Source organism: Acromyrmex echinatior, chromosome 12, assembly GCF_024713525.1.
Source record: "Acromyrmex echinatior isolate Ae372 chromosome 12, ASM2471352v2, whole genome shotgun sequence".
Classification (NCBI taxonomy): domain Eukaryota; kingdom Metazoa; phylum Arthropoda; class Insecta; order Hymenoptera; family Formicidae; genus Acromyrmex; species Acromyrmex echinatior.
In genome coordinates this window covers 7,635,833-7,660,084 of record NC_141863.1, presented here as the reverse complement: position 1 = coordinate 7,660,084, position 24,252 = coordinate 7,635,833, and the positions used below count along the sequence as shown (strand labels likewise).

The 24,252-nt window shown below is 38.9% G+C and overlaps 1 protein-coding gene across 3 annotated transcripts in view; it reads left to right on the top strand.

Annotated features, from left to right (window-relative positions):
• The window catches only part of LOC105145208 (uncharacterized), a 75,608-nt gene that overhangs the window by 41,214 nt on the left and 10,142 nt on the right, over positions 1–24,252 (top strand). The window contains exon 6 of one of the 3 annotated variants that reach the window (XM_087412193.1): positions 19,756–24,090. The exons of 1 other annotated variant lie outside the window; for it this stretch is intronic. In XM_087412193.1, coding sequence (XP_087268319.1) covers positions 19,756–19,979 — 224 coding nt within the window. In that variant the 3' untranslated portion in view covers positions 19,980–24,090. Of the gene's footprint in view, positions 1–1,426; positions 17,081–19,755; positions 24,091–24,252 lie in introns of those variants that run through there. One more of the 3 variants, XM_087412191.1, reaches the window with a different exon arrangement.

Here is a 24,252-nt window from a genome sequence, read left to right as displayed (position 1 = left end):
ATATTCGCGAAAATGGCCTGTAAGAGCTCGTGCCTCTCACAAAGCGAAATTCCATGTTTTTAAAATACAGAATTATTAAGCGCGTGAGAGAGAAAGAAAGAGAAAAAGAGAAAAAGAGAGAGACGGTCTCTCGAGCTACGAAATTATTATTATATGAACTCACGCGCGCGGCTCAATTTATTTAAATTTATTAAAACGATACAACGTCTTGCAATCCACGTGTAAAGAGCAGCGACGTCTCAAAGCGAACGCCGCGGTAACGGATGATCGATTTTTTATCAAAGATCTCGATTTTCACGGTTAATCGTGAAATCGTAACGACATTGCGCGAGACATTTATTTCAAGAGTAATATATAAGCTGCTTTCCTAATAGGCTAATATACATAATGCTCTCTTTTTCCACTCTTTTATACGTCAATTTTTACGAATCAGTTTATCCGATTAGGAAAAGCGATATTTTTAAATTGTGCCGGTATTTCTTTCATGATAAACGTGATAAGAGGAAAAATCAAAATTTCTTTTTTTCTATTATTTATATATTTGCTGCAATGTTTCTTTCGCGTTCTGTCTGTCTCTACCAATTCGATTGATGCGCGCTTATATATATATATATATATATATATATATATATATATATATATATGTATATAAGGATTTAACACATATACATAATATACATACACGGTACATTTGTTAGAGGAAGGGAAACTTTAAAAAAAAATAAAGGAAAGAAATTTAGAGACTTAGGGAAGCAGGCGACTTAAAAGTACTCGGGGACGACGAACGCGCGAAATTAACGAGAGTGAGATCAGGATCGGAGGATCCAAGGATACAGAGGGATCTTATTTGCATCTGCGAGGAGTTAAATGTCCGACGACCCCAGGGAACTCAAGACCTCGGGGATCTTAGAATCCAAGGATTCGAGAAGCCGAGTATCTATAGGTTCAAGATTCCGAAGATCGAATGTCTCAAGATCGTAGGACTCGGTGATCTAGAGATCTCAGAATTTCCAAGAATTCGAGAATCCAAAGATTCAAAGACCCAAAACCGGGGGATCCGTCCGCAGTTCTGGTCCGTGGATTCGAGGATTCGACTTGATCCTGGAATCCGAGAGACTTCCACGGAGTCGAATGCCCTACCCGAGTATCCAAGGATCCGACGACCCTCGAAAAAGACGCTGTAGAGCCAAACAAGAAAAAAAAAAAGTATCCACGTAAAGTACCACAAAGCGAAAGCAGCACGGAAACGGCATAGAAGTAACAATAACGTAATCACAAAATAACATGACGAAAAAAAAAATCAGATAAAATAAGAACGGAAAAAAAAAGAAAGAGAGAGAAACGAGTCGCCGGCGACCGGGCGACTCGCCGCGTCGTGTCGGGAAGCCAACAGTTGAAAGTGACTTGTCTTGTGTTGATGTTGCAGGTTCAAAAGCCTGGCACATGCGGCTGACCTTTGACCGGGTGCCAGGCGGCTGCAACCTTCACAGGTGCAAGCTGTGCGGCAAGGTCGTGACGCACATCAGGAACCACTACCACGTCCACTTCCCCGGCAGGTTTGAGTGTCCTCTCTGTCGTGCCACGTACACACGTAGCGACAACCTGCGCACGCACTTTAAATTCAAACATCCCGAAGCGAGAAAGATCGATCTTAATGATTTCATGACGGGCTCGTTGGCGCTCTCAGCGAGCAACGATACTATGAACACGCTATCCTAAAGACGCCGGAAGAGACAAAAAAAAAACAAGATAAAAGATATATATATATATATTTAATATATATTTAATATATGTTAAATATATATTTAAATATGCATATACATATATATTGAAATATAATATATATATAACATACGCGCGCGCCCCAAAAATTATATATATATATATATAAATAATGGAATATATACTGAGAGCGCGGGTGGCCGCAGCCACAGGGGGGTATTCCGCGTACGGCGAAAATGCGGCCCTGAAGTTACGGCCATTGGGGGGAAAAGGGCCGATCTCTCTCGGCTTTTCTTCTTTCTCGAACACCAAATCTTTTGTAGGTTCTACGCTTAAGGGATATCGAGAACTTCTCCTGTAGGGGTCTTTTTTAACAAATGAAAATCGCAAAAATAGTAAAAAAAATATGGAACAGGAAAGATTAATATACAGCGACGTGTACAGTTTAGTGTGCGGTGACCTTTTTTTTTTTTGGGAGTGGGCTTGTTTGTAGCTAACGTCGAAGCGCTGTGAGGGCTAAGTTTTTTTTTTCTTTTTTTTTCCCTTCCACGAGGAGCGGAAGTACGTGAGCGCGAAAAAAAAACGTGGCCGCGATCTCGAGGCTGACGCTCCGCGTCGCGATGGTCGGAGGTTTCATCGTGATCATGAAATCCAATTCGATTTGTCTCGCCGGACGAAGAATGCTCGTTAACGTGCGACGGTGACAATGGCGATGGGACGACAACGCGTTGCTGTTCCTCCGACTTTTTGAAAAATCGAATTAGAGACCCCTTAATAAGAGTCTGGGTAGCCAGTTTTCGATTGTCCACCATGTTTTGTCAATGAGAGAGAGAGAGAGAGAGAGAGAGAGAGAGAGAGAGAGAGAGAGAGAGAGAGAGAGAGAGAGAGAGAGAGAGAGAGAGAGAGAGAGAGAGAGAGAGAGAGAGAGAGAGAGAGAGAGAGAGAGAGAGAGAGAGAGAGAGAGAGAGAGAGAGAGAGAGAGAGAGAGAGAGAGAGAGAAAAGAAAGAATGAATATCTTCTGCATAATTTTGATGAAATCCCATCATATCTAAACTTTTATCGTCTACAATGGGAGTAATATTATGTAGTAAGTTCTAAACTGTAAGAAATTGACCAATCATATTCGATTATTTTCCTCACATTTGACTGTAATTGGTTGATTTCTTATGGGGCTTACAACTTATTACAATATTACTTTTTATGTAGGTAGTCTTTTAGAGAATCTCTAGATCGAACTAGAAATTCTACAACAGAATCTGGCCACAATTTTGTCAAAACAATAGTGAGAAAGAAGGATATGTATACACTGTCTCTTTTTATACATGGTATATCTCATTTTCATCAACTTATACTATCTTATTCATTCTCAATAGTATCCCTAGAAAATAAAGTCCAGCCACTCAACATGATTGTTTTCATTGGTCGATTCTAAACCCTCTCAAAATAGCGCACATTCAAAGAACACACGTTCCACATTTACATTGTACACACACACATTCATCACCAGATTCACACATATACGACCATTTTGTGTTGCGTGGCCAGACCGATATTATAGGGACTCTAATTCTCTCATTTGCTGAAATTGACAAAAATGACAGGGCAATCAAATGTTTGTCATCTCGTGGCTAGATTTTATTACCTGGTCTCTAAATCGAAATGAAAGAGAGTCGTGCAAAATTGCCCCCTTATTTTTCGCCTCGAATTGTTTAACATCTCGAATTCTTGGATTCCACTTTCAATCTTTCCGAGTCTCGTATTACGAGGAAGTCGAGATATAGTAACCCGAGTGTCGTTTCCGATCGCGGCACCGTCAACCGATCGGTCGATCCGAGACGAGCCGTATTGCTTAGCGCAGGTCGCTTTTTTTGCCAACTGGCGCGAAAGAGAAGATACCTATCTGCTTTTCGCGCGGAGCCGTCGTGTTTACGCTCGCGTTTCCGATCGCGTTGCCGATCGATGATCCAATCCAATACATCGTGAGCGCTCGCGTGCGTCAACCTCGTGCACGGCCGCGTCCGCGTCGCGACGATGTCCAAAGACCGGGCAGCTTTATCTTTTCTCTTTTCCTTTTTCTCGTGATGAGAAAAACAAGCGCTGCATCGATCGCCGATAATTTTTAGCGAGTGTCCGCGCGATTAAAACGATGTATACCGTTCGCGCGATTGGTGTGTGTGCGCGTGCGCGCGCGGATTTAATTACATAATATATAAATACATATATAAATATATATAATATATAAAATGGGAGCAAACGTGGTGCCAATTTCCTCCCGTAGATGCTGCTGCCGACCGATCGGGACGGCGAGACGGCAGCCGGAAAGAATATTAATGAATCAATTAATTATAATGATATCTATTAATTATAAAGCTCTGAGTCGGTGGGAGTAATTCATTCGATACGCAGGGTGAATCGTATAGTTGTTGAAGAGTTTATAGTTGGACTTCATATTAGATTGTAATCGTAATGTATTACCAGTCTTTGGGAACCGGTAGCAATATTAAACATATGCGTGCGCACCTACGCACGCGAGTTACACGCAAGTATATACACACACATACGCACACACGCACACACGGACTGTTTACACCCTGGCCTTTCACACGCGGCTACACGGGGGCGCAGCCTTCTCGCGAAGGGTGAGAAGGGTCGGCACACGCGAAAGGGACACACGCATCCGCGAAGACACGCAAAGACACGCAAAGACACGCGTATACACCCTCACACGCAACGCCGTACGAGTGAACACGCAAACAGCAAATCGAGCGACAACGAAATCTCTGTCCTTTATACATACGTTCGTAAAATTTTGATAATAACGTTATGTTAGCGCGCTTTGCAGTCCTAATATGAACTTTGACTATAAAACGCACGTTACTTGTTAATTAACACCTAAAGTTTATAATATTAACGGTTAAGCCGCACGCCGCGCTGTTATAATGCGCGATCGCGAGGTAAATAGTGGAAATCACGGAGACATTCCACGATTCGGGACTTAAGTGCGTAGGCAACAAATAAGGTTTTACTTGTATTGGATGATTTATAGAGTACTATATTTTATACTTTATATAACCTACCACACACTAATAATCTACATTTCTACATCATTGGTTGGAGATATAGTTACGTTAAAGATTAATTTTATTCAAGGGATGGTCACGATACTCGTATCGTCATTGCACATTGATATTTAATTGGTTGAGGTGCAATCTGTTTGTTCTTTTTTCTTCTTTGTTTGTTTTTATTTTTTTTCTTCATACATCATGAAATTTACGTGTAACGTATATATATATATACATACATATTATAACCATGGTTTTACAAGGAACGCGGATAAATGTACGTCGCTCAAAAGTAATTAGGGAACCATTTTTTTCCAACGCTGTCGTCTAATGACTGTCTGATATTGTCAAGTGTCCAAGATTGGTCTTCACGTTGAGTCGTAAATGTATTTCAATCATTTTAACGACACCTAGATTCAACGTTCTGCGGAATCGTTCAAAGAAATGATCTCCTAATTATTTTGAGAGCGACGTCTTTACATATTATTACACATGCACACGAGTAAAAAAAAAAAAAAATAGGAGGCGCCTCGCAGGATAGGCGCGGGACACACAACAGGGACAGAAAAAACTTTCCTTATCGAAAGCGTAGCGACCCCCATAGCGTCCAATGTCTCAGACAGTTCGCCAAATATAATTTGAAGGTCTTCCCCGCTTCGCGGACAAGATCTAAATCGATTGCTAATCTGCGGAGCTGGCAAACCAAATCCGAAAATGCCAAAATCGTGGGTCAGATCGAAAACTTTCAACACTTTCTGCGTTTAAACGTCAATGATAAAAGCGACCCCCCCTCCCCCTTTGGCAATCTCAGATTTTTCGGCTGGCACACTTTTTCATATTGAATCTAGAAAGTAGATTAAAAAGTTACTTGGCGTATAGATGCAGAAAACTAATTACGCCTATTTTACGGGGGTCGCTAGAAAAACACACACGCATACATAACATACACATGAAAGAGAAACACGTACATACATGGAAACGCAGAAACCCATAGCTATTCAAAGAGCCAAACCGCAATATTGTGATGAAATGATATTACCGTCGATCTTCTCTCTTTTTGCAAAAAAGGGGCACTTTGCATAGTTAAGGCTACCGAACACGCATATACCTATAATTTAATAATATATAACCAGAATATTAATATATTATTGCAGATTATTAAGTATATATATTAATATATTGGATAATTTATTTTATTTTGTTTTATCGTTTTATGATTTTATATATATGTTATTCACTGTTTATATATACACAGCGCAACATTATATTGCAATACGCGACACACGCAAGGTTTATTTATTGATAGGGACGGGTTGAATCGTGTTAAGGTGCACCTGCAGGCCTACCTCCTTGGCTGAGAAATCACACTCCGATCAACTTCTCTTCTTTCTCTCTTTGCCTTGCTTTTTTTCAAAGTCTTCGTTCCCTTCGCTATCTTCGCGCAACGCGTTGGTTTAGAACGTCTATTAATTACGATCGCCTAACGTTCGTCGCGCCTATTATTGCCACAAAGTTGATCCTCCAACTCCGATTAATATATGGATATTCGACAGATATTTATCAAGCGTTTTTTTTTATATCAATATTTGTGTTTTTAGATGTCTTTTGAAATCTACGTGAAATACATATCGCATTATTTAATGAATTAGAATTTTATAAACGACATGAATTTATTCTGTGATTAAAAAATCAATACGATGTTCTTGTCGTATGATAATTTAGGAGTTGATTGCAATTTCTGCGTCCAGAAGAGTTAATAATAACGAGATGAGTCGTCTCTGCTGCGCAGAGAGCGAGAGAGAAAGCGAGGGAACGTCAGAGAAAATCGAACCGCGAAAGAAACGGAGTCTGGAGGAGAATAAGAGAACAACTTTTACGAGCAATGCGAGCGATTTTCTCAACAATTCCGTCCTCCGTGCGAAAACAGGGGTACTCAAAGACGCCATATAACCATTTATTAAAATAATTATACGGTTAAAATTAATCGTTAAAATTAAAGACGTCGATTTTTGGTTGATTATGTTTTAAATGTTAAGCGGTTTCCAGTAAAAATAGCGAGAACTGTTATCCATAAAAATATTAACTTCTGTGGACTTTCACTCAGGGATTAAGAACATCGAAATGGATTCGTCAACGATTTGCTGTTCAACGGTAACGTTCTTAAAGCCTTAAACACAATGAATTCAGCAGAACTCAACAGCTTTGTAATCGTTTTATGATTGTCTACTGAACGGTCCTAAACGCACTCAATGTCTCAACATGTTTATTCAGCAATCGCCATGATTTCCAGCAACTAAAAGTACGCTGAATCTCAAATGAAACGTGTTGGTCAAAACGGCTGTTTCTATTCTACTGTATCATTTTGAAGCACAATGTACATAAAAATGTAAAATGTGTAGACACTTTTGAAGCACACGAAAAGTTAACGCATCTATCTATGTAACAGCGTTCAACAGAACACTCAACATGTTGCAATTCATCAATAAACCGTTGCGCAACAGTTGCGTTTTGCTGAACGCGTCTTATGAAAGACACACAGATAAACAGGGAATAAGAGATTTCGATCTATCAGAAATTGTATATACTAAAACGCACGATTTTCGATAGATTGAAGTCTTATTTCCTATTCCTATATTGTCCGTGCTTTTTTGTTGTGTTTAAGGCTTTAAGCTCGAAGGGGCGTCTGCTGAACGTCTTGCAAGGCGCTGTTCGAGAATCTCTGCGCCAAAACATATCAGCGTGATATTTTTCCGCATGTTTCCACGGTGCTCTCGATACGTCAAACTCGGATAAGCGATGGTTACGGACGGCGCAGCCTGGCGCAGATTTCTGCCCGCGGACGTGACTCGCTCGTGCTCTCCTCGCGATGTATTCCGCCCTGCACGGTGCATTGCGGGTGTTCTCCAAAAAGATGAAACGGAAGGGCGAGGATGAAGAGGAAGAGAGTGCGAGGGTGGCGCGCGGTCTGGGGATCGATGTTCCATCGTGCGCGCGAAATTATAGCCCAGCCTGCAGTCGGGACGCGGTTGTACTTAATTGGTTGACCGCGACAAAGTTTGACGGTGGAGTTTGCTTTTCATCTTTCATCCTAATATTGCGAGAGTCAACTTCGGCCCGCCGCCATTAGAATGCATTTGTCGTTAGCCACCCGGCGTTCGAGAGGAGAGCCACCACTTCTTTAAGAAACTTGTGTTTTTGTCTCCTGTCTGCGCGCGAGAATTACTCTGCAGCGTCGGTATTTCATTTTTTAATTTTTTTTTTTTTTTTCTTTAATGTACGCCAACATCGCGAGAGCTCACCCGCATGACGTAATTAAATTACTACGTAATTGTTACATTTTTGTTCTCTGAACGTGCAGTTTAATTGCGATATTTCTATTTCGATGTCTCTTTAAATTGTACCGCGTCGCGATTCTCTGCGATGATTTTTTGATGATAAATCTGACCTTTTATTACGGATAAAATAATTAACGCGTAACGAATCACATTCTACTCTGTCATTTTGTCGCGAGGTCAGTTGACAACCTGCGAATATGTATCTGTAAAGCGCGCGTTAATTAATTCAATAATGTTAGAAATCAACACTCGATTTTCCATCGCGCAATATTTACATAAACAGTACCGATGTATTTATACAGTTGTACGATTATTATTCAACAGCGTTCGTAGATGCGTGACTTTCCGCTCGTGTTGCATTTATGCTCGTATCACACTAGCGATTTGCGTCTGCGTCTCTTGACCAATCAGAAAGAAGCTGTTAACCAGCAGTTCCTTTCTGATTGTTTAATGCCCGTTTTTATCAATGCATATTAACTTTAATCTCGGTTCAACTTACTTCTCATCCTTTTTCAATTCTTAAAAAAGGATGAAGAGTTAGTAAACTAAGATTAAAATTAAACTACTTGGTAGAAACGGGCATAAAGCCTCCGGCAACACGATGTTTGTTTTTCTGCTGGATTGTTTGTGTTTTGATAAATTACTAGAAATTCTGCGTTTTATGTGCAGTTCTAATAATTTACTAAACGCAATCCAGTAGGAAAACAAAGCATCGTGCGGCGCGGGCTGCGTAAACGCAGATGTATCTCCAATCATAGTGTGATACGGGCATTACGTTCGTCGGCATTTTACGCCAGTCAGTTTCCGGAATTGTCTATATATAAACTGTCAAATGACCACGGCCGTACAAAGCATCCGACAGCCGTCGCGTTTGTGGGCGATTTACACGTGCACATACATAGATGTCACGCGTACAATAAGGTCGTTGTAACGTTGCATGACGTCGAACGGGAGCGATATTTTCACGAAATGAAAAATGATTCTCTGATAAAGATTCTGACGCAGTCATTCCCGCGGAAGTTAATTAAAATCCGAGGAGATCACAAATCTTCGAACTTTGAAGGTTACTCCCCCTCTTTCTCGATAATTCTTTAAACTTCGAACTTCCGAGACGGAAAGCTCGGCGTTTTAAGTTTTTCGCGACGCTTTTTAACCTTTAGATCTATCATTTCTCTCGGATACCAAAGTTTTCAAATTTCATATTAATTCTAATCGGTATTCGCTCCGAATTTTCTTAACTGACATTCGCGAGTTCAATGTACTTTAAATTCTTTAAATTAATGTATTTTTAAAGTTAACGTAGTTGAACGATTTGTTTATTTTTGGAAAATCCAAGGAATAAGATTATGTAAGGATATGAAAAATATTTGTTTTTAAAATAATTTTTTATAATGTAATTGAAAAAAATGTCTATTGGAGTCGTGAATGCCGATTAACTTGTCGTAAATATTGAATCCCGAGAATTCGCTGCGGATCTTCCGGATTTGATTGATCTTCGAGTCTTGCGGCTACCGTAACATCACAAATTTCAGCGCGGAAATCTGACGCGAGTTTTCGCGCCTGTATCGATCGTTCGACGATCAGAAGTGCTCGCCGATTGCGTGCATACATGCAGAGCACGATGTTTGGCACGCCACGTATTTCGAACATTTGTGGATAAAGCTGGGGATAAATGCGATGGCCAAGTCAAGTGGGCAGCGGAACGCGGTTCTATTCGAGAGCATCGTGAAACCATGTGAAACCAGTGTCTTTCGAAAGTTTTCAGATTGGATTTTCCCGAAATTTCCATTACAGAGATTTACATTATTTGTTCTAATAATAATTTGTATTATTCCTATCAGGATTTTTCTTTTTTAAAATCAACTGCACTGAGAAAAAAGATTGGCTGCTGCAGCGAATTGAGTAGTGAAATATGGCATAGTATTTTTTATTGGCTGCAACACTGAAAAAAAATTCTGGTTGAAAATGAATGAATTAGAAATTTATTAGAATTCTAGTTGAGGTAATTGGAATTCTGATTGATACAATATTTCTGGTAAAATTTACTAGAATTCTTATTTTTGCCAGAATAATTATATCAATCAGAATTCTAGTTATCTCAACTAGAATTCTAGCAGATTTAATCAGAAAATTCTGATTTGTTCATTTTCCACCAGAATTATTTAATCCAACCAGATCATTTGTCTCAGTGAATCAATTAAAAATGTTATGCCGTATTCAATCTTTTCTTTCAGTATGGCGGTCATTTCCTTTCAGGAAAAATCGTGTGAAAATTATATTGTAAAGTGTGTCACACTGAGAAAAATGTTTGATTGAATTAATTGGAATTCTAATCGAAAATGGACGAACCAAAATTTTCTGGTTCGTCTATTTTCAACTATTTTTCTCAGATATAAACTATCGATTATTAAAAGAAATTATAAATATTAACAAATAGTATATTCATTTTTTAGTTTTAATAAATTTTATTTATTTTATCGGTCTCGAATATATTTTGAATATGTTTTCTTAAATTTTTTCAAGCTGAATAACTGTATTGATGATCATTTGTTGATTTACTTTTGTTCCATATCTTTCAAATCTGTTATAATATATCGCGAATTACGCGAGAGAGCGGAAGGAAAATCCGATTCGGAAAATACTGGTGCAAGTTTATCCGTTGAGGACGCGAATACGTTTGCGAAATCGGAAAAACGAGCGCGAATGAAGTTGTCGTCGATGTTGAAGACGTGGTTTGTTCTCCGCACGTCGAAAACCAGACGAATGAACTTTCCGCCACCCGCGTCGTCTATGTGCGTGCGAAAAGAGGGAGATTTTTACGTCGCCATTTTTCCTTACCACCGTCGCGATTTCCTCCCCCTTTTCCCTGTATGTTGCATTATCACGCTATTCCCAACGCGAACTAATTTATTCACGGCGCTTTATATTCGGCGTCCATCACGCCGACGCGCGATTTACTTTATGATTTGACTCTTCCCTTCGTGTTTTCCAGCCGCGTTGTACGAATCCTCTTTCGCGACTTTGCATTTTGTCACGTAAAATTTGAATATGTGAGATATTCGCGATGGGCCCGGAACATATTTGTAAAAAACCAACCGGAGAAATTTAGATGTGGATTCGAGGGAATCGTCGTGTACGAACTTTTCGCGTAATACACTAATTCAGCCGCATTGCGACGCGCGAGGAGAAAAATGTAAAGTAACATGCGCTACAGAATTCTAGTGAATTTTATGAAATTGGCAGGTCCACGCAAGGAAAGGTGCCTACTTAAGTAAAATTTATTTTTTAAAGCTTTCTGGTAAACGAACGATCGTTGTACAATGTCAGATTTTTTTATATTCCCTAAAATAAATCTATGAATTATAGATCTCATATATCTCATTATAACAAAATTTATTTTATCAACGAGTATTTTTTGTCTTAATGCTCGAAATTTTTTTTAATGAAATCTCACTCCAAGAGAAAATACAACTAGTATAAAAAAAGTGAAAATTTTTCACTTCTTGAAAAAAGTGGTGATCTTCACTCTTTTTAGAATGAAATTCACTCCAAAAAAGTGAGATTCCATTTGAGGTGAAAATTTACTCTAAAAAGAGTGAAAATTGTCATTCTTTTTCAAGAAGTGAAACATTTTCACTTTTTTTCAAGGGTGATTGTATTTTTACTTTCTTGCAGTAAGATTTCATTATAAGAAATAGAGTGTAAACAAATTTATTTTACTGCACGATAAAAAATACAAGTATATAAAGTTTTAAGAATTGCATAATTTACTTTAACTAAATCACTTGAATGGATTCACTATGACTGTAATATACACTTTACCTCCGGCATTTTTATTTTCAAGCAAGTAAAGTTTGTCATAACTTTGGCAAAAATAGCCAGATATAATATTTTTACTAGTCTTGTAAAATAAAAATTACTAAATCATTTTTCTCCGTGCGAATCGTTCGGAGTTTGAAGTGTCAACGAATCAAAGTTCCTTCAAATTAGATGCAGTCTTCGAAATGTAAAACGCCGAGTGAAGCTTTCAAAGAGAAAAAGTAACGCGAAGGGGAAATCTTTTCAAATGTTCGGCGCGTCGCTCTTCGCGAGATTCTTCTTGGTTTTTCGTTGGCAAACGCGACGGCATCGTTTCAAAGGGCCATTAGAAAATTAAAAAGCGACATGGCAAAAAGTGTAATTCGCTGCCAAGTATAGCGATACGTGCGAAAATCAACGGGAAACTGCAGCCGCGAGCGTGGCAACAATAGCAACTGCAGAAGTGCCGATCAGAGCGTCGATGTTTCAAACGAAATAAAACGAATCTCCCGATGAAAAGCTAACTTCGAAGCACGCGATCCAATATAAACGACCCGTCAAATCTTTCGTCCAAGTATTACGAGTCAAATAAATCAACATCGTCACGACGAAAAAAAATCCAGAACTTGTTACGAATGAATAACGTAAACGAAGAAAAAGAAATTCTCGACATTTCGAGATGGATTGTAATTCCGTTCGGTCGCGTTAAGCCAAAGTATATTTCGATGTTTTATTTTGGTCATTTGTTTCCAGAAGTAGGAGATATTTGTACGATCTTCGCCCTCTGAATTATTCAAAGCATAGAGAATGGACCATCCTTATCTAAAATAGTATATCTACTCTAAATTCTTTACAGTAAAATCTCACTCTAAAGAGTGAAAATTGAACCAGTTTTAAAAAAAGAGTGACTCCATTTTTAATCTTCAGAGTGAGCCTTTACTCTCCAAAGTTTTAGAGAATAATGTGATCAACAAAAATGAGAGAGAGAGAGAGAGAGGGAACATGAAGATAGCCAATCTCTCCTCTCTTTCTAACAACATACATCGTTGAATAGAAAGCGACAGAAATTGGCCATCCTATTTTTCCTGATTTTTATCGACTAATTATACACACAGACTGCGTAGTCCATGCTCTACGTCTTTGGAATGATCATTTGTACCGTCCGTGCATCTAAAGAGGCGAGTATCGTAAAATTCAAGAGTGCTTTCGGGAAGATCCCGATATAATCTCCATTAATAAATAACTGTCTGCCGGAATACTTGTCGTCGCTGTTATTCGACGCGACGAGACGTCGTATTTCGTTTCGTATATCCGTCGTCGGAAATCTCGCAGCTTCCCGCTTCGCCGCAGTACAGTATCGACATGTGATTCTCGAAAAGAGGGTTCCCTGGGAAAAGCCTTCCGTGACGATAACGGCGGTTATGGAAGCGCGAGGCAATAACCTTTGGCGGAAAGTTTATTTTTCTAGGAGTGGCGTGACGCGCGAGAAAACGAACAAGACGGATATTTTCTATAAAGGTCTACTTTTTCTAAATCCCGAGACTTTTCTACGCCCATTCGCAGAATTCCTTTTTTATCTGCGAACTGTACCGTACGCGCCCGAAACTTCTCGCTTTTCGTTTTTCTGCGAGGCGGAGCATCGGAGCGGACGAAATCATGAAAGTGGAACTTGTATACAGGGTGCCCTCGTAGTGACGTATATATATATCACTGGCACTGAGAGCGTTTTCTTGGCAATATTTCTCATCCGAAGAACGTAATCTTAAGGACTTAAGAAATCTAATGCAGGAAATTATTAGATGGTAATACTTAACGTTCAGCCATCCAGGTGTCAAGTTCTCTGTATGTACATGTTTCGTAAATGCAATGTGTAAAGAATTCGAAGATTTTTCATCAACCCTCTAGATGTGCGAAACTCGTTGCAATTAATCCGTAGAATAAATCGTAGCTTAAGGAAGTACGATCGACCGTAAGTGGGAAGGAAAAATCTCTCGTCCGTTAAACTGCGTCCACGATGAGAGTTTAAAGCGTAAAACTTGAAGCCTTAAGCCGTAAAAGATTGACTAGTCCTAGTCGATTATTCTCCTCACATTCAACTGTGATTGTCAATTTCTTACAGTTTAATGCTTAAAACTCAAGTTTTACGTCTTAAAATCCCTCGTAGACGTTGCTTTTGTGATTTATATGTCTCTCAGGGCGCCCAACACTTGTAAAAACTCGCGTAAACCAACGTACACGTCCGATTACATATTCATCTGCGGGGACAGATAAAACACATCGACACGCGAAAGAGATAGGAGCAGGGTGGAGAGAGAGAGAGAGAGAGAAGAGAGGATTCGAGTGAAAAAGAGAGAAATACTCGGCACACAATTTCACAAAACATTGAATCGGCCTGCGCGCCGTCGTTTTAACTCGGCCGCGGGTCGCCTGGCTGTTATATCGAAAACTTTTATTAATTATAAATGGAAATTACTATGATGTACTACTATTACTACCGCTATTACTACTACTACTACTACTATTATTACTATGACTACTGCTACTACCACTATTATTACTATTACTACTGCTACCACTATTACTATTATTACTATATATAGGTATTTATATATTTACAACTGCGTGGTGTGGAGTGGAACATTGTGATATAATAGATTGGTGCTAACACCTTATTGAAATTGAAATGAATTTAATGAAAAAGAAAAAAATCGTGCAATATTGCGATAGTAAAAGATTGCAGGGGGCAGGGGGCGCTGTCGCGCGGCGGACCAGTTGCGTTCTCCAGATACTTTTCCAGGTACAGGCGGGAACGAATAGAGCGGGTAAAGGCGAACGAACGAATGGAATAACGTTTCTTCTGAATTTTCTGAAATCCTCGTTGTGCCCGGTCAGTTCATCCGATTCCGGGCGGGATCGAATTTCGCGCCGCGGAATTCGATGACTCGACGGCGTCGATTATGCGAACGCGGTAACATTTGAATACGTTTGGAGTGAGTTAATCGAAGAAGAAGGGATCAGGTAGTACAGCATTATCGAGTACTTAAAGAAATTTAACTCGGGCGGATTCTCGAAAGTTTTAATTCCTTTTCGATTATTATATCTTTGGATCTTTCTTTCCTACACACTTGCACCTCACGATTCAGAGTTCTATTTGGAATAATTTGGATAATGCGAGTTTGAACGTGTCGCGCAGCCGGATGTTGTCTCAGCCGGCAGCAAAGTCGACGAAAAAGTGAACGAACCCCCGGAATCGTGTGGAACCGGGCGATCGAGGAGACGTTCTAAACGATTGAGGATTGAGTGAGCGAGAAAAGCGATGAAAGAAACTATGGCTGTGCAAGTGAACATTATGAGTGTAGTTAAATAGGCGTTACCTAGGGATTAGGCTTAGCTGATAAGGGGCGCGTTTAGGCGTTTTGTTGTTTTTTTCACCACCGCGCGACAGCCCCTTGCCTCCCTTTGTACATTATTAAACTAAATAAAAAAAAAAGTACTATTATTAATATCTCTTTATATAATAATATATACAAATTACGGATTAACTATGGATATATATGTATATACACACACATGATATATGTATATATATCTATCTTCATATATATATATAAATATATATATACATTTTGTTATTTTTCTCGGGGGATGAATAAAATATAATAATTGTAAATCGTAACAATATAGGGAATCAGTGTTTCCCGCGAGAATACTGAGCGTGTTCTACTCATCATTAAAAAAAAAAACAAAAAATTTAAAATAAAATAAAATGTGAATCGGCGCGACTGTCAGACTGAAAGTTGTGATTTTACACGGCGCGTGTAAATATAGAAAACGAGCCTCTAAAATTAGATTCGACATTTATGAACGAACGGCGAGAGGAAGAAAATCGTTATCCGTTGCATTTTCCGCGTTGTATGATAACGTGCGAGCGCGTACGAGAGAGAAAGAGAGAGAGAGAGAGAGAGAGAGAAAGTGTAAAAGAGGAAGCGAAAGAAGGATAGACAGATCAGGAGAGAGAAAGAATGCGTGCGTGCGTGCGTGCGTGCGAGAAAAAGATACGAATTAAATCGCGATCAATGTCCTTCCTTTTTTCCTCAAAACGTCTCGCTCCTCTTTCGACACACGTCGAAGAAAAATTTGCATCACCGTCCCGTCGCGCTCAAACATTATACCGAAAGCTCAAACGTCCGTAAGTTCGTTCTTGGCGAACTTTAATTTAAAAAAATAAGAAAAAAAAAATTCGGCGATCGATCGAAGCCGATTTGATCGAAGTAATTCGTAATCAATGTGATTGCAAACCTTTCATCAACGTGTGTGTGTCGTTTGTACCTTTTCTTCCTATTATTCTGCGCCTCTCCCCTTCCACCTTTTCCTTTTACCTTTCTTTTTTTTTTTTTTTTTTTTTTTATTGAACTTTGATTTCGACTCCTTGTTTCCGGTTTTTCTTTCCTTTCACCGTTTTTTTATTCGTTTACCGAAAGGTTCGAAAGCTTTTTTTTCCGACAGTGCAGTTACTTACGGGGACACTACGAATAATGAATGCGATCGCGCGATTAAAAACACATTCGGACAAAAAGGGAGCAAGACCCGCCTGGACTTGAATACGTTCGCGTTTTTGCGAATTAAGTTCGATCGCGTCCGTACGATCGTCGTCGTCGTCGTCGTTATTATCCTTTGTACCTTTCTGGACCAGAAACGACGGCGACCACGGCGATCGTCGATTTCGTGAAACGGCAGGTTGCTTGAGAGTTGATATCTTTCTATTACACATATAAACGATCGTTTGGCTCGAAACGTACAATAGATGTATTTAGCAAAGAAAAGGAGAAAAAGAAAAAAAATTTGCAGAGGAACTTCTAACCATGCCGATCGATGAAATAGTTAAGGCGTCAACCGGTTTTATCACGAGAAATTATTCTTACTATTACTACTTCTCTTATTGTTATTACAATTATATTCTTATCCTTATGATTATTCTAACATAAAGTCTCTTATGTTTACAATTGCATTATTATATACATCTTTAATTCTAGTGTAGATAATACGGATGATGATAATGATGATGATAATGATGATGATAAACAAAAAAAATGGAGAATTAATCACATGTGCATTTAATGTATTTCATACTAATTTTTTGATTAAACATAATTGTGTGTTAACCGAGCCGTCTACCTTTCTTTTTTCTTCCAGATCATTTTTCTCCCTTTTCGACGTTCGCATGGTATTCGCCGACGATATCTGCGCTCTCGCCTATTTTCCCTAAAATTTTCAATTTTCCCTCACAATCGAGATGCCTATTTTTACATTTCTGCAGAATCGAGAAAGAATATCGTAAATGTGCACGAGACGGCGCATCGTCGAACACCTTGGGAAAGTCGTAACTTCGATTCACGATGAACTAGTGACATTTATTAGTGTCAAACGTTATTAGATATTAAGCGATCGTATATTTCAGGGATCGTATATTTTCGTGTTTCATGGGATAATCTGATCCCCGTGTGTTCGCCTCGGTCACGACAGCTGCTCAATCGTAGTCTGTAACGACTGTGACGGAGCGTCTGAGGGATCACGTTCAGTTCAACACCGGGAGGACCACGACGGCACCTTATCGTTTAAACCGCGTTGAATTATTTCGACGATCAACTCGCGCGATAATACTATTATTAGCGCGAAATAATGCAGCGGTAGCGGCAACGTTAGCGTACGTTACCGTAACGAATATTCTCGTCGTTCTGCGATCGGTCTGTTTTCATCGTACGATATGTAATAATAACTTTCTATTCCAAGATATTTTATAGCTGTGATCACCTAGCGGAGATAGTGAGAAAGTGAAGATATATTTCAGACGAATTTTGGAGGGCCGAATACATGATGTAGTTGCATAGCTCAAATTGTAAGTCCCAAAGTGTACCTATCGAAATTATCTTCCCCAGAACGATCTTGCACTGAGAGAAGCTGTTTTATACTAACAGCTATAATTTATGTGATTGATATGTGAATTATCAAAATTTTGTTATGTTTTAATCAAAGAAATGTGTTGTTCTAATCAAAATTTGGTTCGAATAAAATTTTGATTAGATCAACACGATTTATAAATTAAAACATAATAAAATTTTATTAATTTACATATCGACAAAATTATAGTTGTTTAAATTTTAATTTCCTCTGACCTTTGGCGGTTGGTTGAGTTTGAAGACTCAAGAGGTCTGTTTTCTGTGGCTAACCTAGTGTACACTTTTAGAACTTAAAGTGAGATAGATATACGTTTGATATTTGTTTAAAGTGAGAAAAAGAGTTCTAGAACAATTCAGTGCAGGAACAGAAAACAGACCAATGGATTCCTAATCCATTTGTGCCTTCGAATCCTCAGAGAGGACGTTTAATTTGGCAGTCGGACATGGTCAAATCGTTGCGGTGAAATATCGAAAGAAAGTGGCGCAAACAGGTGTCGGATCACTTAGACTTTCGAGTCACGTGTGCGCGGTCTTATCAGGATTTTGATTTCGCTATGTTCGATGTTTGCACGAGCTTTGTTGTATTGCGATGCGTTTCGCGATACATATCGAGCATATGCTTCTCGACGCTGTCTTGCTTTTGCGAGAGATTGTTTGCAGATTTTTACGGTGTCCGAAATCGCTCCCTCGACCTGACGTATTCTAGGATTCGTGTCGATACGAATACTCGGGAATGTGTACGCTTTTCTATGCGAAACGCGTTCTCGACGAGGAAATGCTCCTCCAGATAGTTGCGGGAAAGTCGTACGGATTCAAATCTGGGACAGGGAATCGTGATTGTTTACTTCGTGTTACTTCGTTCTCCAAGTCCTGCAGAGACCTAGTTTAGACGATTTCTTATTATCTTTCGCAAACAGCGCCGTGCACTGAAAAAAACTAAAATTTAATAAATATTTGTTTGAATAATTATAAGTAGATAAATATTTACTAAATATAAACATATATAAATATTTGGTACAAAAAGCATTACTTTGATGAAACTAATTAATTGTATTTATTTTAAACATATATTTACAAATAAATATAATTTTAAGTATATAAATATTTGGTACAAAAACCTTAATTTGATTTAACTATTGTTTTTTATTGAGTAAATATTTGTTTATTGTTAAGCAACTGTTTACTTAGTGCTGTTCAAAGAAATATGTATTAAGATTTAATAAATTTTTTCAGTACGGTGACAATGTTTAACAAAGAGATTGTTCTTTTTTTTTTTAAATCTCTTTGAAGGAGGATATTTTTTATCTTAGAATTAAATGTGCGCTAAGGTTCGTTGGTTTCTAAGAGAAAAAGAGGAAGAGAGAGAGAGAGAGAGAGAGAGAGAGAGAGAGAGAGAGAGAGAGAGAGAGCTTATTTAGCATGTTTGAGTCCTCTCTATTTTCAAATTTTCCGAATATTTGGAATTTCCGACATGCTGGTGTCTTCGTTTTCGATTCCAGCGTCCCTTTGATCTTGCATCCCTCGCCACAAACCGCAGTTTGGGTCTACTATGTTAGTCGGTCACGCAATTGAATTTTTCTCAAAAGTTGTCACGTATCCTTACATACGCACACGCACACGCCAGGGGAGACGGATAAGCGAAGGGCATAATAATAATCTGGCAGACTGTGAGAGTTCAATCTCGGCATCAAGGGTGGAAATTTTGCGAGAGATAAAAAACAATAGAGACAGAGAGATTAGAAAAACATAGATACAAATAATAGATTAGAAAAACAGAAAGACGCGCGAAAAACAAAAAACATAAATAGAGCGATGACACGCGACCGGAGGTCGGGCTAATTCGAGGTGCTTTGCTGACGCTGTGGTTTCTGTTGTTGCAGAGCTGAAAAATTGGCGGATATCACAGATATTTGAGAGACAGAGTAACAGCGACGAGAGGAGGCGGTGCTCGTTGTGCGGTAAGGTCGTGACGAACGTGCGCAATCACTATTACGTGCATTTCCCCGGGAAGTACGCCTGTCCGCTCTGCCCAGCGGTGTACACGCGCAGCGACACTCTGCTCACGCACACGCGTATGAAGCACGCGCACGCGCACGTGCAATAGTATCGCACACACGCGTCGCGATACTTTGAGCGTGCCGCGTACTTTAAGCTGCGGATCTAGAGAACTGTGGATCCCCGCGAACGTCTTCCTCCTCTTCATCCTCTGGCGTGACTTCCTCGATCTCGTCGTACGAAGCAATCTCGCGAGCTCTCCCCGAACTTGTCCCCGGACTCGTTATTCCATTAGATAAGCTCCATTAGCGCAAACTAATGTTTATTAAAAAGCGGAAGTGTACAATGGAATCTCAGAGTTTGTGGAGGGATGAGGGGGACGAAAATCAAAGGGCTGATTGACGCGACGAGTCTGTTCGAGATCCTGGAATGGATTTTAGCGTCGGAAGATCTAAGAAGCTAGCTGGTCCACATATTCGAGGATGCGATTCAGGAACTCTCGAAGAAACGTTTGAAGAGCGTTTGCGATGCAACACTCAGAAATCTTGTACCGTTCCTTTTCTTACGAGCGTTCGATATAGTCAATGTTGCGTTTAGTACTACTTAAAGGCCACGCCAGGCGTCTCGAGTAATTGCGAGAACCGTGTAATTCCATCGTGTAAATATTAGTCTTCACCTCTTTCCGTTTTGCCGTCTCCTTCTTTTCTCCTCTTTCCTCTCTCCTTCCCTTTCTTTGATAATCGTGGACACTCGTAGGTGCCTGATGAACTCGAACTCTTGCTTCGGATCTGCGCCGACTGTGTTTGCGATCTCGCGCTTTTGAGCCTCCTCGGACTCACAAGCGTGAATTAACTTGGGGAATGTAGTGTCCTCGAATAACAAGGACGGGGCGAAGAAAAAAGTATTATGAACAAATAGTGGCATTGAAATTGTAAATCCCTTTCGTAATCGTGAAATTAATCTTCGTATAAATAAAAGACGAACGAATGAAGACGAAGACCGAGTATTTATCTATAAATGTTGTTAAATTAATATTTAACTGGTTTTTGAGAAATAAAACTAGTTGCGGAAATATTTCCATTAGACTTAATTAAGAATAAGTGTTTTCAGTATTAATTAATTACGAGGCAAATTTTATTTGCACAATTATAGATAAATTTGCAATTGATACGCAACTCTCTGTGTATGTATCGACAAATTAATATGTAAAGAGCTAATATACAGAGGTAATTACCACGTTTAGTGTATACAGGCGATGATGTTTTATCGAACATTAATTACAATTTTTCTTCAACGAAAATAGTTTCTGCAGAGCAATTAAAAAGAGAATGCACTCGATATTAAGATGCTTTAAGGGGATCCTAAAGCGAAGCTCGAACTCTGACGAAGTCACCAGAGATTGTTGTTTTCAGCGCATCGACATGTCTTTACTACCACATTAATATCTCATGCAACCTATGATACACGTAGTCGCACGTTTGTATCAATTTTCATATAACAAATTCGTCGCGATAAAGCGTCTAAATCTAATTTTAAGAACGTTATTTGTTCGTGCAAACTACGTGTTTGTGGATTACTATTTCGTAAGTACAAATTGCAAAACTTTCGTATCAAGCAAATGTTGTCACAACTTGACAGCTTTGAGACGCCATGTTACATTAAGAAGTGGTAAAAAATCAATTTCGAAATTTTTGATCGTTCTCGGCCTAATAAACTCCACCTCACAAACACGTATTAATGCGTATACTTTAATTCTGGAAAAGAATTTTCGAATCTGTGAAAGAGAAAAAAAAAGTATTTGTTATACAAAAATTATGTGATTTAGTCGGTTATACAGACGACTTTAGGATCCCCTTAATGTCCAGAATCTGTAAGGAGATACAACAGTCATTCAAATCTTAAGCCGACAAAAAACATTACTGAGTGCATTTATTTTATTAAATACTGTACATTTATGGATCAATACATTGCAAGATTCTGCAGATGCGCGAATAAATTGGACGCACATAGATCCACAGATCCACAGCTTCGAAGTCCCATAGAAACGTATCTCGACAATGCAACTCAAAATACGTGTTCTTCAAAATGCCAAAAGTAACTGCCAAAGGAAGCGTGTTACGCACATTACGTAGTGCATAAGTACCAAAAAATAATCTAACGTCACTTTTTCACTATTTGTACCTTCTAATCCCCCTCGATTAGGCGATTATGTAATCTTTCATTCCGAGTCCTTTTCCATGAAAGAAAAGGATTCGCATCATTCCTTAGTGGGAGGAGCGTGACGGTGTCGTTTGTTTGACGTTTGAAGAGCAAGAGTTTTGATGAAATATCTTTATTTAAGAAGCCGTAAAATCTCTCTCTTGCTTTTCAAAGATTGTTACGGTTAATCGTTCGCGACGCGATTCAGCTTTAGGACATACGATTTAGCTGTACTAATGGCCAATTATAAAGGTAAGAAGATATCGATGAGAGGTTTTTAAGAAATGTAAACATTTTATGAGACTATGGTTATTGAAAGATGTAATATATATATATATATATATATATACATATATTGTATGTACAAAATAAAAAGGAGCTGGTATCTCACAGTAATTTCCAAGACTTTGAGTGATACGCACGTTAATCCCATTCTGTGACGTGATTATTCTGCAGATTTCGTGCGCAGTGCGGATTATTGGATGCTTTGTTTGCAGGTAAACCGATAATCGATACGCGGCGTACCTTTGGGGGGTGATCTGGTATTTGATGACACCGCAACGTCTTAATTAAATATCCAGATCATGTCGAAGCGCAGGAAGCACAGGAGTACGCATCACATAATGTCGATACTCGTAGTTAATTTAAATGCATCCTGGTGAAGAACTGACGCTTCTCTAATCGCATGGATCTACGCAGATGATGTTTTAAAATATTTGCCAATTTTTTTGGCTCGCGAAAAAAATGAGTTTTTTGATTTATTATTCGTTTTATTTCGTTTTATTATTTAACGGATTATTGTTTCAATTGTCGTTAATATTTCGCGACAATTGCATTACCGAACAAAAAGTCGCACAACTCTGGATGAAGTATAATACAAAGTATAATATCTAAAAATTATTAATATTGAAAGAATTAGTATTTACAAACATTATTCGCATAATATAAAATAACGTAATTATAATATAATTAGTACGAAAAGTTATTTGCATAGCATAATAAATTCTATCTCTTAAACGTCGTTATTGTATATTTGTCGCGATTTTTTGATCACTCTGTGTATGAAACGGCATGTAACTTCTTTCTACACCAATACGCCGATGACGATAAGAACTTAACACAAGCATATGTAGTTACTACGTCTTCTAGCACGGATTATTGAAGGCGACGAGCTCCGTCCCAGATAATTTTACAATAACATCGGTAATGTTCGGTTAAGTATTTTTCTCTCCATGCTTGCCGCCGATATCGCTGAAACGTGAGTTTATTTCGGAGGATCCCGAGAGCATCCGGGAACCGAAAAGTTCCCAGGAAGATCCGATGAATCGAGCGATTCCACGAGCTTTAGCGTATATGATTCGCGAATACGAGAATGCATATATTTTAGAAGTCTAGGATCCAGGAATCCTGAAATACTCAGGAGTCTCTGGACGCGGAGAGGCGCGCTATTTTCACTCCACGGCATATTCTTCGTATTTCCATGGCGGCATCAAGAACGTGAGTATATAATTCTGTGACGCTTGTGGAATATCTGTGCTTGTGGAGACTATAAAAGAGAAGGTGAATGGTGATCGTGCGTGTGGATGTGTTCACACATGATCGGACACACTCGATCGTTTCGACTCACTGCCTATACTTGTGACGTCTCTTCCACGTTATCCGCACGCTCAAAGAATTTCTTCAAAAGTGGATTCGAACGACTGTTACTCGCTTGAGAGTTAAAGATTTATCTGAACGTTTAGTTTCTCAAAAAAAAAAAAAAAAAAAAAATAATTCACAATTGAAAACCAAAATTTGAATCGCTCTTTAAGCAAATTATCTTAGTCTTACAATATTTATATTTTCCATTGTTCTTTACGCAATTATCTTTATTTCTCTAAGACTTGTGTGTGTTGATAATATTGGGATTTACACAAGAGAACGTCACCGGCCGTAATCAGTAAATACATTAGACTTCTCAAGGACACTGACACCTGAACATTGCACCAAACAAAACCCACACAACCACCTACCGCACCGAAGGATCCAAGAGATTCGAAGTCTCGCAGATAAAACATTTTTGGATTTAATGCTAAAATTCGATATCGAAGAATCAAAAGGATTCTACAAATCGAGGAGTTCAGGAACCAAGACTTCGTCGTTAAGTCTTGAAGATCCCAGACTTTTTAAATTTTTGGATCTTA